Source organism: Macaca thibetana, chromosome 13, assembly GCF_024542745.1.
Source record: "Macaca thibetana thibetana isolate TM-01 chromosome 13, ASM2454274v1, whole genome shotgun sequence".
Classification (NCBI taxonomy): Eukaryota; Metazoa; Chordata; class Mammalia; order Primates; family Cercopithecidae; genus Macaca; species Macaca thibetana.
Genome location: NC_065590.1, coordinates 37,883,265 through 37,895,342, shown reverse-complemented (window position 1 = coordinate 37,895,342; position 12,078 = coordinate 37,883,265). Strand labels below are relative to the sequence as shown.

Here is a 12,078-nt window from a genome sequence, read left to right as displayed (position 1 = left end):
TGGCTTCAGTGATGCAGTGTTGCTACTAAGAATCTTCACAACCTAGCAAAGACTGTAGAACTACAGCAAACCCACCAGCCACCAGAGAGGCTTCTGATAACCTCTTCCTTCAGAAATTGACCATACTGTTGTTGTAGAAAGATAATTGTTTTAGTTACCGGGACCTATCCTGCGGTTAGTTAAAATAGGAGATATTGGGGTCACTGTGGTGAGGGCAATAAAGTGTGCCTCTTTCCTGCCTTGATTGTGAATAAACTGAAAAATGAGGCCAGAAAATGATACATGAAAACCTCACCACAGCATTACTGTGAGTTGGAGATTTTGGCTGAGTGTGGCAGCAAACAGGCTGGAAACTGAAGCCCAGAGTTAAATAGATTTACCAGTCTGATTGCAGGCAGGGGGCCTGTCCAGGGAAGGTGCACAGCCAGAGGCAGAGTTATGGGGGGCTGATTCGCTTAAGCTTTAGAGACCCTCACTTGTATGGGTCCCTGCTAGGCCCTTCTAAGGCCGGGGAGCGGCCCTTATAATTTTGCATTTGTATTTTTATGTTCTCTTTCTTAAAGAGCCTCCACAAAATTGCGTCAGGCCCCACAACACCTGCTTGCATGGAATAGCAGAGAATACCGCCTGCTCCCTCCGGGCAGCACACTCCCAAAAACGGGGAGAGAGGAGCCAAACATGATCCGTTTACACTTTGCTTATTTACTGAACGAGTGCAGGGCAGAGACAGGCCTGGAGTTATGCACACTGAGTGCCCCAACATGGAAAGAAACGTTAGGAGGGGCAGGAAACATTCCCTCCTTAACCAACACAGTTTTCAAGGCCTCACTGGAGGCACTTCATCAGCTCCATAGTCACCCTCCACGGTGGGCATCAGGCAGAATCCTGGCGCAGGCCCAACTTTGAGCTGGAGGATTTCACTGTTTCTTTATGTTGAACTTCCCCCAGTCTCCCACTAATCCCTCTCCATTCTATCCTCCTCCCTTTCCCACAAAACAAAACAGAAAGGAGCAGCAGTATTTGCTGCTGTATCGTCCAGAAGCCTGGTTGTCTCCCATTATACGGCAAACAAGCCCCGGCAAGATCTTTCACTCCCGCCCCACGCCAGGCATTACAAATCCAAAATTGCCTACATTCCACCTGCCAAGCAAGAGATGCTTTCATTATTGAAGTTCCAAACGTATACCTTTGAGAACAATGCCTTCTCGTCTTAAAAGAGAGGTCCTCATTTTGTGAGTTGGGAGTAGAGGGAATTAAAGAAAGCCGTGATGCAGGGATTTGGCCATTCAAGTCGGGCATCCTTCAGAGAATGTCATCCCTAATGACACATGCCCAAAGGAAGGAGCGGGGCTGAGCTTGTCCTGCCTTCATATTTAATATTGCCTGTCTGCCTCCTTAATAGCGGGCCTCTGTGTGAGCATTTGACGAGGCTTAAAAATATTCCATTGAAGAAAATGGATGATCCTCCAATAGGAAGGTGCACCCCCATGGGCTGCCTGCTTGACCACAGAAGTGCTTCCAGCTCCAGTTGCTCATCTGAGAACTCCCCCCACCACTTGCTGTTAAAATTGTTAAAATTAAAAGCCATGTTGATTTTTTAAACTTTATTTCCATTTTTTTTTTTAATAAAATAAGAATTGGACTTGTGTTGATACTTAGGCTGTTGAGAAAATAACATTGGTAAGATTCCATGTGTGGCTGTTTGCTGTTTCTCCCCCTCTGGAATCTTTTTCGAAGGTTTGTGGTGAACTACATGCATGGGCTGCCTGGTAAGGGCAGGTGGCACTGCCAAGGGCAGCAAACACTGAGAGTCTGCTGGGCTGGACAGGTCAGCTTCTGCTCTCATCTGTGTCATAAAGTCAGGTCATGCAGGTCCCCACTCCAGACTCCCCCTGCCCAGTGCGGACTCTCAGGTGGATCACGGAGAATGGATCTGAACGTGTGGGTCGGGGAGCACCCGTTCTCAGAGCTGCCTTGCGCCCTGCCAGCTCTCATCTGAGATGAGGCCTGGGCAGGCACAACTCCGCAAGGGGGACCTCTGGCCCAGATGGTCTCACTTAATTCCAGAGTGGTGTCTATGCGGCCCTAAGGTCTCACCTGTCCTGGCCACCCTTTCCCTGGTGAAGAGGGAGAACAGAGACCAAGCTCACACACCAGTCCTGAGTTAGGCTGTGAGCAGAGGTCCCAACCCTCCTGGGGTCCAATCCAGGAAGAAGATCTTGGGAGCAGGTGGCGGTTAGCACAGAGTATGCCAACAGACAGTTAACCAGGGGCACAGGAGGGCAGCATGGAGGCCAGAGCCGAAGGAGTCGAGGCAGTCTGCCCCAGAGTAAAACAGTGCAGAGCGGAGCCAGGCTGTGTGGGGGTCAGGCTATGCCGTGTGAGGTCTGCTGCACTCCATGTGCCTCCCAGCCACCGGCAGAGCCTGCTCCTTAGCACCCGGGTGTCTTCATCTTGGAACGTGGTAAAGGTGGAAAAGGACTGGTTTAGCATAACCGAACTGTTTTGCGAATAAAGCAAATACTATTTACTAAACAATGCAGATGTGCATCTATTTCTATTCTAATATTGATATACATTCAACAGGTAACTAGAGCCTTTCTCGCATTAGCTGTCAGTCCCTCTTCACAAGGTAATTGATTAAAACTCCAAGCCAAGAATCTGAAGGGAAGGCAGCCTCTACCGTGGTCCCCCTCCCTCTCTGACTTTCCTCTGAAGTCCACATTCACCCATGCTGTGTGTACATCCACGCTGGGTCATGTGAATGAACTGCTTCTATCAAAGCAGAAGGAGCAACTGTAAACATGGTCTCAACTTCTGTTGCATCTGCTTAAAGTTTAGTCTTTAAAGTACAGATATTTCTTAACTAAATTGTTATAAATCTGAAGTTATAGTGTAATGGTTAAGTGTGGGAGGGGGTGTCAAGATTCTAAAATTAGACCACATGGATTCAAATTCTAGTTTTGTAACATTAACATTGTGAACATATAAAAATAAGTATGTCCATAAGTGGTATGTGGAGGTCTTGAGTGAGTTACATATCTTCACTGAGTCTCAGTTTTCCTAATCTGCAAAAGGGGGTAATGGTCCCTACAAGGCTGTTTTACCGAGGCTCACTGAATTAAATGAGAGAATGCATAGATAGCACTGAGCACAGTGGTTAGCTGTTGTTAAGTAAGTTAGCACTGAACACGGCCGTCAAAATGCAAGCATTTCAAGAGTGACCTCGGGAAATGACACTGCCCAGAAGAATTGGGCAGAATTGCAGCTGTCCTACACCTGGGCCTTCTATTCTGAATCTTTCCCTCCTCCAGTCCATACTCTCCAGTGTCCACAGCATTTGCTTTCCAAGAAGCAAATCTGATCACGATGCCCCAGTGTCACCGGGTTAAAGCCACTAAGGGTTCCCCTGGGCTCAGGATGGAAGCCACACTCCTCAGCCTGGCTTGTGTGTCCTCCCACAGTGGGGACCTCACCTCCTTTCCACCTGCACTCGTGCTGTGCTCCCAGCATGTGGACCTCCACTGCCCCTGCCCCACCTCAGACATTTGTGCTTGCCTTTTTGTGCAGGAATGCTGACACCTCCTTGGCCCTGCCCTGTGGAGTGTCACCTCCTCAGTGAAGTGCTAGTTCCCAGACATTCGGCTCTTCAGTACTTGGCCACTTGCTAAGAACAATAGCTGGCTAGTCTGCTGTGAGCTATGGAACTAAACTGCCCACGTTTAAATTTTGGCTTCTCCACGTGGCCATCAGCAAGTTTCTCCATCTCTCCCTGCCTTGGTATTTTTAGTGAGATGAGAAAGACATTATTATTGAATTCACAAGATTGTTAATGAGAATTAAATGAGTTAGCATAAGGAAAGCATGTTAGTACGTAGAACCCTGCTTGGCACATAGTAAATGCTCAGTGAATGTTCACTGTGCTAGCAACAATGTTATTATCATCATTGTCATTATTCTTATTCAACCAAAATGTAAGCTCTTTAAAAATAAAGATTGCCTATTTTGTTCACTACCTGACACAAAAGGTGCAGATGTACAGCTCTTGAGTAACGCATAGAACGCTGCATGTGGTTAATTGTTTATATGAATGCCCTTGCCCCATTAGCCAGTGGAACACGAGCATCTTGACTAGCCAATCAATCCTGTATTTCCTGGTTCTGCTTAATGGGGAAAGAATAGACCCTCAATAAATGTTTGCTGAATGAATAAATGAATGAACCTCTGAGGTTGCATGTACATGTTATCTCCTTCTAAAACGTCAGCTTTAGCTCCAAGTTTATCAAAAAGTTATGCCTTTCCTTCTTTTGAACTGGATATCCAGTGGTTTCTGGAAGATCTCAAAAAACAGACAGTACATGGCTGGGCGTGGTGGCTCACACCTGTAATCCCAGCACTTTGGGAGGCCGAGGCGGGTGGATCACAAGGTCAGGAGATCAAGACCCTCCTGGCTAAAACTGTGAAACCTCTTCTCTACTAACAATACAAAAAAATTAGCCGGGCATGGTGGCGGTCGCCTGTAGTCCCAGCTACTCGGGAGGCTGAGGCAGGAGAATGGCATGAACCTGGGAGGCGGAGCTTGCAGTGAGCCGAGATTGCGCCACTGCACTCCAGCCTGGGCGACAGTGCCAGACTCCCTCTCAAAACAAAAACAAAAACAAAAAAAAACAGACAGTACATTTGGGGGCTTTATCCCAGCGCTATCTCCAGAGGAGGATAAAGTTCCTCAAGGAGTATCTGCCCCATGCATTTCCACCCACCGGGAACCCCTTTCCTGCACCTCTCCCCTTCCTGAGCCCCCCGGCTGTCTTCCTCCACCACAGCCAAGGGAACTGGGCCTCATTAGGGGGACAGTTTGTTCCTCATTAGGGGCACCAAGCTTGGCTGGAGAAAAGCCAGTCATCACTTTATCCAAAGCCAGGAAATCTCCCAATGTGGAAGCCTCCTCCCTCCCATTCTGCACCAAGTCCTTCACTCTCGCTACTTCATGGAAAACCTTCTTCTAGAAGGAAGTGAAAAAATTCCCCCAAAATACATCAGCCCTTCTGCTTTAGTTCATCCACCTAAAGTGAAAAAATAAAACCAGGGAGAGGGGAAATTGTGTATAACGTGAATAAACGTAGTCTGTAGACTTTATGGAAGTACTGCTGTTTTGTAAGCCTCTCACTGACCAGAACCACTTATTATTCCAGATGCAGATAGATTTATGATCTGAAATGCTCACCATGTTTTTTACCCTGGAGAACTAAAGGGAGAGTGAGTTCCAGCTCAGTGTTTGATAAGATAGCTTACATCATTTTATCCCCATGTCAATGCAGTGAGGCAAGTGAGGTTTATTATCTTGCTGTTATGAATGTGGGCTGTAGAGCCTGAGAGATTAAGAGGGTTGTCCTTGGCCAGCCCTAAGTTTGGAAAACACATGTAATTTCATTCTGTCACTACTGAGCCCATCGCTCTCTGCCATCACCCGTGTATAAATGTTGCAGCCCAGAGCGTCCCCTCTGCCATGGCTTGTCCATCGTCTGGCCCCTGCGCTCTCTTCCCTCCCCCAGCTACCCCTGGGCTGCCCAGCCCTGCACCTGCATTTGTGAGGCTGCAGCTCCCCTGGGGGCAGTCTGGCATTCCCAAGCCCTGGCTAGGGACCAGAGGTGTTTAGTTCCCTGGCTTTTTGGTCAAAGACATTCCAGGGAGTTTCAACAAGTAAGAGCTGCCTTTAAACAGCTTCCAGAAGCCCCTGCTGAGCACTCAGAGTGGGAGCGAGCCACGTCCCAGCTCTCCTATTCACCTGCCGCGTTACCCTGAACAGACCACCCAGCCTCCCTTCCCTGTAATGGAGGAGAGGGAGCAGCTTTGAGAATCTGTTAGTGCTGTGAACGGTCTCCCCCGAAGACACTTGCACTAAACATCACAGGTATCATTTCAGGAGGGTCACAGTGTCTATCCACTGAGCCCACATGGGTACCCCATAGATCCCCTGCCGCTGGATAAGAATCCCTGGGCCCAGTGAGCTCTAACACCAAAGTGAGAAGCCCCCAAATACAGATTTTTTTAAAGAAAACTTCAGTAGTTTATTTTCTCATTATGAAAGAAAGAAACTAGATTTTAAAAGGAAAATTACCATAAACCCACTACCAGTAAAATTACTATTAATAATTTAGTAAATATAAATTTTAAAAATTAGTAAATATCAGACAGTCTTTCTGTCTCTCTCACTTTCGACATACATATACATAAATCTACTCATTATACCAGGAGTGTTTTGTCATCTTATTTAAATATCATTTAAATATTATTTGACAATCTGGCCGGGCACAATAGCTCGCACCTATAGACCCAGCACAGGGGGAAGTCAAGGCAGAAGAATCACATGAGCCCAGGAGTTCAAGAAAAGCCTGGACAACAAAGTGAGACTCCATCTCTACAAAAAACAAAAAAAATAATTTAGCCCGGCATGGTCACATGCACCTGCTGCAGTCTCAGCTACTCAGGAGGCTGAGATGGGTGGATCCCTTGAGCCCAGGAGTTCAAGGCTGCAGTGAGCTATGATCACACCACTACACTCCAACCCAAGTGACAGAGTGAGACCCTGTCACAAAAAATATGAATAAATAAAATTATTTGACAATATAATGTCTACATAGTAACCGATTGCATGGTAATTCTGCAATGCATTATTTAACTTTCCCTAATTGTTAACCATTTATGTTTTCATTGTTATTATCTGTACAAACATATCTGATTATTTTCTTAGACTAAAAATGGAATAGCCACTTCTATGCAGAAGGAAGCTTTTGATACCTATCACAATTTGCCCCCTGTCTCCTGGAAAGTTTTGCTGATTTGCACTGCCAGTAGCTGTAGGGAGGCAGGGTGGAGGGGACTTAGACCCGTGTTCCCAAGAGGCTTCCTTGAACCAGCAACTCAGAATGTGGATACCAAGTGGGGCCTCTGTTTGCTAAAAGCCGTCTCAGTCCACAGAAACTGTGTCTAAGACTGGCCTCGCCACATTAAGAAGTGGATAAAACTGGTCTTGGATGCCTTCCTCCCTCCCTCATTCCCACATAGCCACTTGATCTGACTGTAGCCCCTCGCCTCCCAGGTTCAGCAGCAGTTGCTCTGCCCCTACCCCCTGGATTCACAGACCCTACAAGGCTTTTCCCATCCCATCAGCAGGCTATAGACTTTCCATCGACAGCTTTATGAATCTGTTACATGCACTTATGTGAATGGGTTCGGGGGAGCAGGCTGAATTCAGAGTACAACGGTCCTGAGTCAGCCCAGGCAGAGACTGGGACATCAGACCCAGTGAGGAGGCTGTCACCGGGCAGGGGATAGTGTTCCAGGGCCAGATGAGCAGTGGGAGTCCATGTTCATGCCTGCTCTGTCTCTTATAAAGTTGGTCCTTCAGAATGTTCCTCAAAGAGAAGAACAAGGCCTCTCTGAAAAGATAAATTCATTTCCCTTGAAAATTGGCTAAACAGAGTGTGTTGCAGGGCCATGAGCCCCAGAATGATGGGCAGGATTTCAGCCATTTGCTTGGCAAATTGTGCTGCTCTCTGAGCCTTAAATCTGCATATCGGTGATGGGAGTTTGGGGAGGGAAGACCACACATGGTCCCATCCCGCTGCTGACCGCCTCTCTCTTGGCCCCTGCAGTCTGACGGCTCCATCCTGGCCATCGCCCTGCTGATCCTGTTCCTGCTCCTAGCCCTGGCTCTCCTCTGGTGGTTCTGGCCCCTCTGCTGCACCGTGGTAAGTGCCCCAAACTTCAGGCCATGGAAGGCGAAGGGTGACATAAAGTTCACAGACCATGAGTAGAGAGAAAGGGATTTTTAAAAAACTAAAGATGGGAGACAAATCTTGTTTTTTTTTATACAATTTATACAAAATTGATGTGAACTGACATTGATCAATGGAACCATGAGTCATCAGCAGTCAGTATGAGTTAGGGTGTGAGATTGCCAATGGCCATACCCCTTGGGTGGGGCAACTGGGGTGACTGCTCTAGTTTTGGTGCTTAAGAAAGAGCCACAGGACACCACAAATAATGAGTGTTATCCTACATGTAATGAACATATATGCCTCTGTATGTACAGTACACACACATACACACACACACATTTGTTGAGTTGCCCAACCTATACTCTTCTAAGGCCTCCCTGATCTTAGTAACTAGTCTGCCTATCTGAGAAAGTGCCTCTGGCCTGACCTCTTTATTTTCAACAATAAAGAATGGCACTTACTTCTATTTCACTGATTTTAGCAACTTTAGTAGGACACACCTACTGTGTGTCCAGCACTGGGCTAAGCGCTTTGGCTACAAGATCAATAAAAAACCTGCCTCCTCCCCATCATTGTCATATGGAGTCACCACATGACAATGTCTCCCCAAAATAACTTAGGGCCTGGAATAATCCACCCTGACGATAATCCCAAATGGTAAATGTCTGGCTGTCAATTTCTGTTCCCTGGCTCTTAGACTGGGAAAAGTCCAGACAAAGTAATAGCCTAATAAAGAAAAAAAAACATTCCCTGCGACATGTCTATTTCTAGCCTGTGCCATGCCTTTCTGCGAATCCGTGTGTGCTGTGGAGTCCGTGAGTGTGAAGTGGCCACTGCTCCACTGCCATGGCATCTTCATTTCCTGTATTTCAGTTCTTCCATGGAAGAGCCACAGGGTGTAATAGACAGTGAGCCTCTCCAGGACAGGGACTCATCTTCATTTTCCCTCTGAAACTTCAGCATTTAGCACACAGTGTGAGGGAGTTCACATCTGTGTGTACAGCTGAATTGAACCAAGGCCACAGACAGAGCACTGGACTTGAAAAGCAAGGGGAAATGGCTTCGGATGACATGTTAAAGAGGTGGCAAATGCATGAGATGAGAGGCTCAACCAAGATGTGGACCATGTGGCAGGGACTTCTGGAAAGGGTTGACTTGCAGCAGACAAGTGTGGAAGGAGAGACCCAGGACAGGCACAAGTCTTGGGTTAATTAGTACCCTCCAGGCTGGGCTGGATATCACTGAGATTTTAAATAGATTCTTACCAGAGCAGCTCCAAGAGTTAAATATTGTTTTAAACACTTAAGGCTACATAACCATTTTATTCTGAGGGTAAATATTCCTAATGAGTCAGCCCGAGTCCTTTCCATGGAGATTCAAAAGCAAGCACATTTTCAAGTCCAGAAAAAGAAAAGAAAAACCTTACAGTGGGTTCTTAAAGAAGAGGTGGGCAGGCCTGGTAGCAGCAGGCAGTGAACACTATTATAGTCCCTTTGATTGTTTACAAACAGTTACCTCTGGGTGAGGACAGCTAGGACCATTAGAACAGCCAAGCAGCGCTCCACCGAATACCAGCTGTGTGACCTTGAGCAAGTTTCTTCACCTCTCTCTCAGTTTCCTCATTGGTATAATGAGGACAATAAGAGCTCCCACCTCATAGTTAGATGGTGAAGACTATAAAGGAGCGTATATATATGTGCTTAGAAAGCACCTAACACACAGTAAGTGCTACAGATTATTATTATTTAAAAGTATTTTACCGTAATAGGAATCTATTATGATACTGTGTGGCATTCCGTTTATATTCTTGGGAAATGTTTTCAAAATAAACCTTTTGTTATTGGAAGCAATGTCACCCAAGGCCAAATTGAGTTTTGCAATATTCAAAATATTTTTCAATGAATTTATCTGGTTAAGTCCCTGTTGCTTTGGAAGGCAGCCAAAATGTCTTAATGTGGTCTGACTTTGTAAGTCTTAAAGGATTTCTTTATGAGGGTTCATCTTAGAGATTCATTTTTCCTGTTTAGGATGTCTATTTAAGGGGCCTCCTCTCCCTCTTTCAGAAAGCTGGCTTGGGCTCCAGTGCTTGGTCTGACCCCTAAAACTACTTGCTGATCACTCGCTTCCTTGATGAGGGGTGATGCTCCGGAGCAGGGCAGGATACGGTCATGTGTTTCCTGAACAGTATACTCAGGAGTGAAGGCAAACGTGGGCCTCCCATCACAGTTTCATTCAGAGGACACGGGGGAGTTTCTCTCCCCTAAGATACAGCACTCCTCACCACAGTCCCCAGATGAATAGAGGGCATTCTTGTAAACAATGGTCCTCAAACCTTCCTCTGTCACTCTTCCTGCGTCTACCCCAAGGGTAGGGAATGCCCCTCAACCTATTAGCAAAGCCACATCTCAGTGCTGGAGCAAAAGCCAGAAAGCAGAAAAGACCTAAAAAACGTGGGGTATACGTCTGCCGTGTGCCTTCTCCTTCCTGCTGCAATCTTTTCTTTAGGAGTGATACTCAAAATATTTAACAACCTGCAAGGCTTCCACCCCCACTGAGCCATGCTTTAACCCCCAGTGGCTGAGTATGTGAAGGGGTGGGGGATGAAGTCCTGCAGGGTGGCTGGGTAAGAGGGCAAGCCCAGTTACTAACTACAAAGAGCAGCTTTAGATGTACTGGCCAGGATGAGCAGACCAGGCATGAGGTTGCTCTCAGGCCTGCCTCTGTTCAGCATCCTCCTGCTTCCTGCTGGTCCTGTCTGGAAGAAGAAACCTGATGGGTAAGGGTGACAGATGATGCCTACCCACTGCACTTGGCCTTTCCCTAAGGACCCCACTCCCCCATTTGGGCTTCTAACGTCCAGCCAAATGGAACCTGAATTAACTTGTTGCCAGCCTGCCAGATGTAATCTACCAGTAATGACTGATGGGGAGAGAGATAACTGACCACATCTTGAATCAAAACCTTTAGCGTTTCCCAGCTTGTTCCTCAGTGTCCCCAGGCGGACCTCTGGCTTTTAAGATTCCTGTACTTACTCATTGGCACAAAACACCCACCTTGAAGGGGAGAGAGGAATTGGACTATGCACACTGGGCTTATTTACATTTTCAAATAGGTAATTCAAGGGGTTAATATTTTACCAAATAATAAAAATAATAAAGCCCTGCCTCAGTTCCACAAGGCACATTTCCAGAACCCTTCAAGTCACGCCATGTCCACTCCATCTACTCATAAGTTTGGTCCAACATTATTGAAATCTCAAAATTGAACTTTAAAAAGAGGACGATTAGGAAATCTAAAACAGAAAAGGATCTTTTTTTAAAAAATTGCAATGTATTAGAAGAGTAAATGTTATGAATGGCTTGAATGTGTAGGGGGAAAAAGCCATCAATGAATCAATGACATTATGGCACTAAAAAGTTGTAGAAAATGCAGGTATCCCTGAAAGTCTACCCTCACCCCAGCCAAGAGTCAATGCCCTGATGGGAGCCTGCAGCCCAGCTAGGGGGTAAATTTATGTACACAGAGAAAGGCCATCATATCCTGCCTAAATTTCAGCAGGTAGCAAGACACTGGAGGATTCTGATTAGTAATGGGGACTGGCTCCCCCGAATGAGAAATCTGGAGTATAGAAGAAATCCCTGCTGGGGCTCTCAGTTTCCTGACCCCATGTTGACACTCTGATAAACAACGCAATTCCCGATCTCCTCTCTGTCGCTCTACCTACACCTTCCCAGTGGTATGTGTTCTCCTCTCCGGCTCCCAAGACGCCAGTCACCTCAGAAGAGAGCAGCCCTGCTTGCTGACGGGGCCAGTGCACATTTAGGAGGGCTTCAGCACTCATACTTTAGCAAACTGCTAACTTACCTCTACAGATAAGAACTCTCCCAAATTGCAACCGTTTCCCTGGAGTTCCCTGCACTATCTCTGACCCTCTCCTATTCAGTAGACAACCTGCTGTTCTAGCTCCATGAGAAAATGGAAGCTGCGCTGTGAGAAATCCTTGCACTCCAGCACCCTCATATGTGCATCCTCCTCCAGCATCCCTCTCCCTCCCTTTCCACTGGTGTTCTTCGTTTCTTCCTTTCTCACTCGGCAAGGGTGGGGAATGCCCCTCAACCTACTAGCCAAGCTGCATCTCAGTGCTGGAGGAAAAGCCAGCATCCTTTCCTTTCCACTGGCTTCCTCCCTCTGCCTACAAACATATGCCAGCCACCTTTATCGTTTAAAAAATGTGTCTGTGTTAGTCTGTCCTCATACTGCTACAAAGACATATATATCTGAGATTGGGTAATTTATA

General features: G+C 46.6%; 2 protein-coding genes across 2 annotated transcripts in view; one reads left to right on the top strand and one right to left on the bottom strand.

The window, feature by feature from the left end:
- The window catches only part of CNRIP1 (cannabinoid receptor interacting protein 1), a 1,091,934-nt gene that overhangs the window by 813,902 nt on the left and 265,954 nt on the right, over positions 1-12,078 (bottom strand). The gene's annotated exons all lie outside the window — the stretch shown is intronic.
- Positions 1-12,078, top strand: part of ANTXR1 (ANTXR cell adhesion molecule 1) — a 238,832-nt gene that overhangs the window by 132,882 nt on the left and 93,872 nt on the right. The window contains exon 13 of the mRNA XM_050754435.1: positions 7,656-7,751. Within this exon, the coding sequence (XP_050610392.1) occupies positions 7,656-7,751 (96 nt within the window). The remainder of the gene's footprint in view (positions 1-7,655; positions 7,752-12,078) is intronic.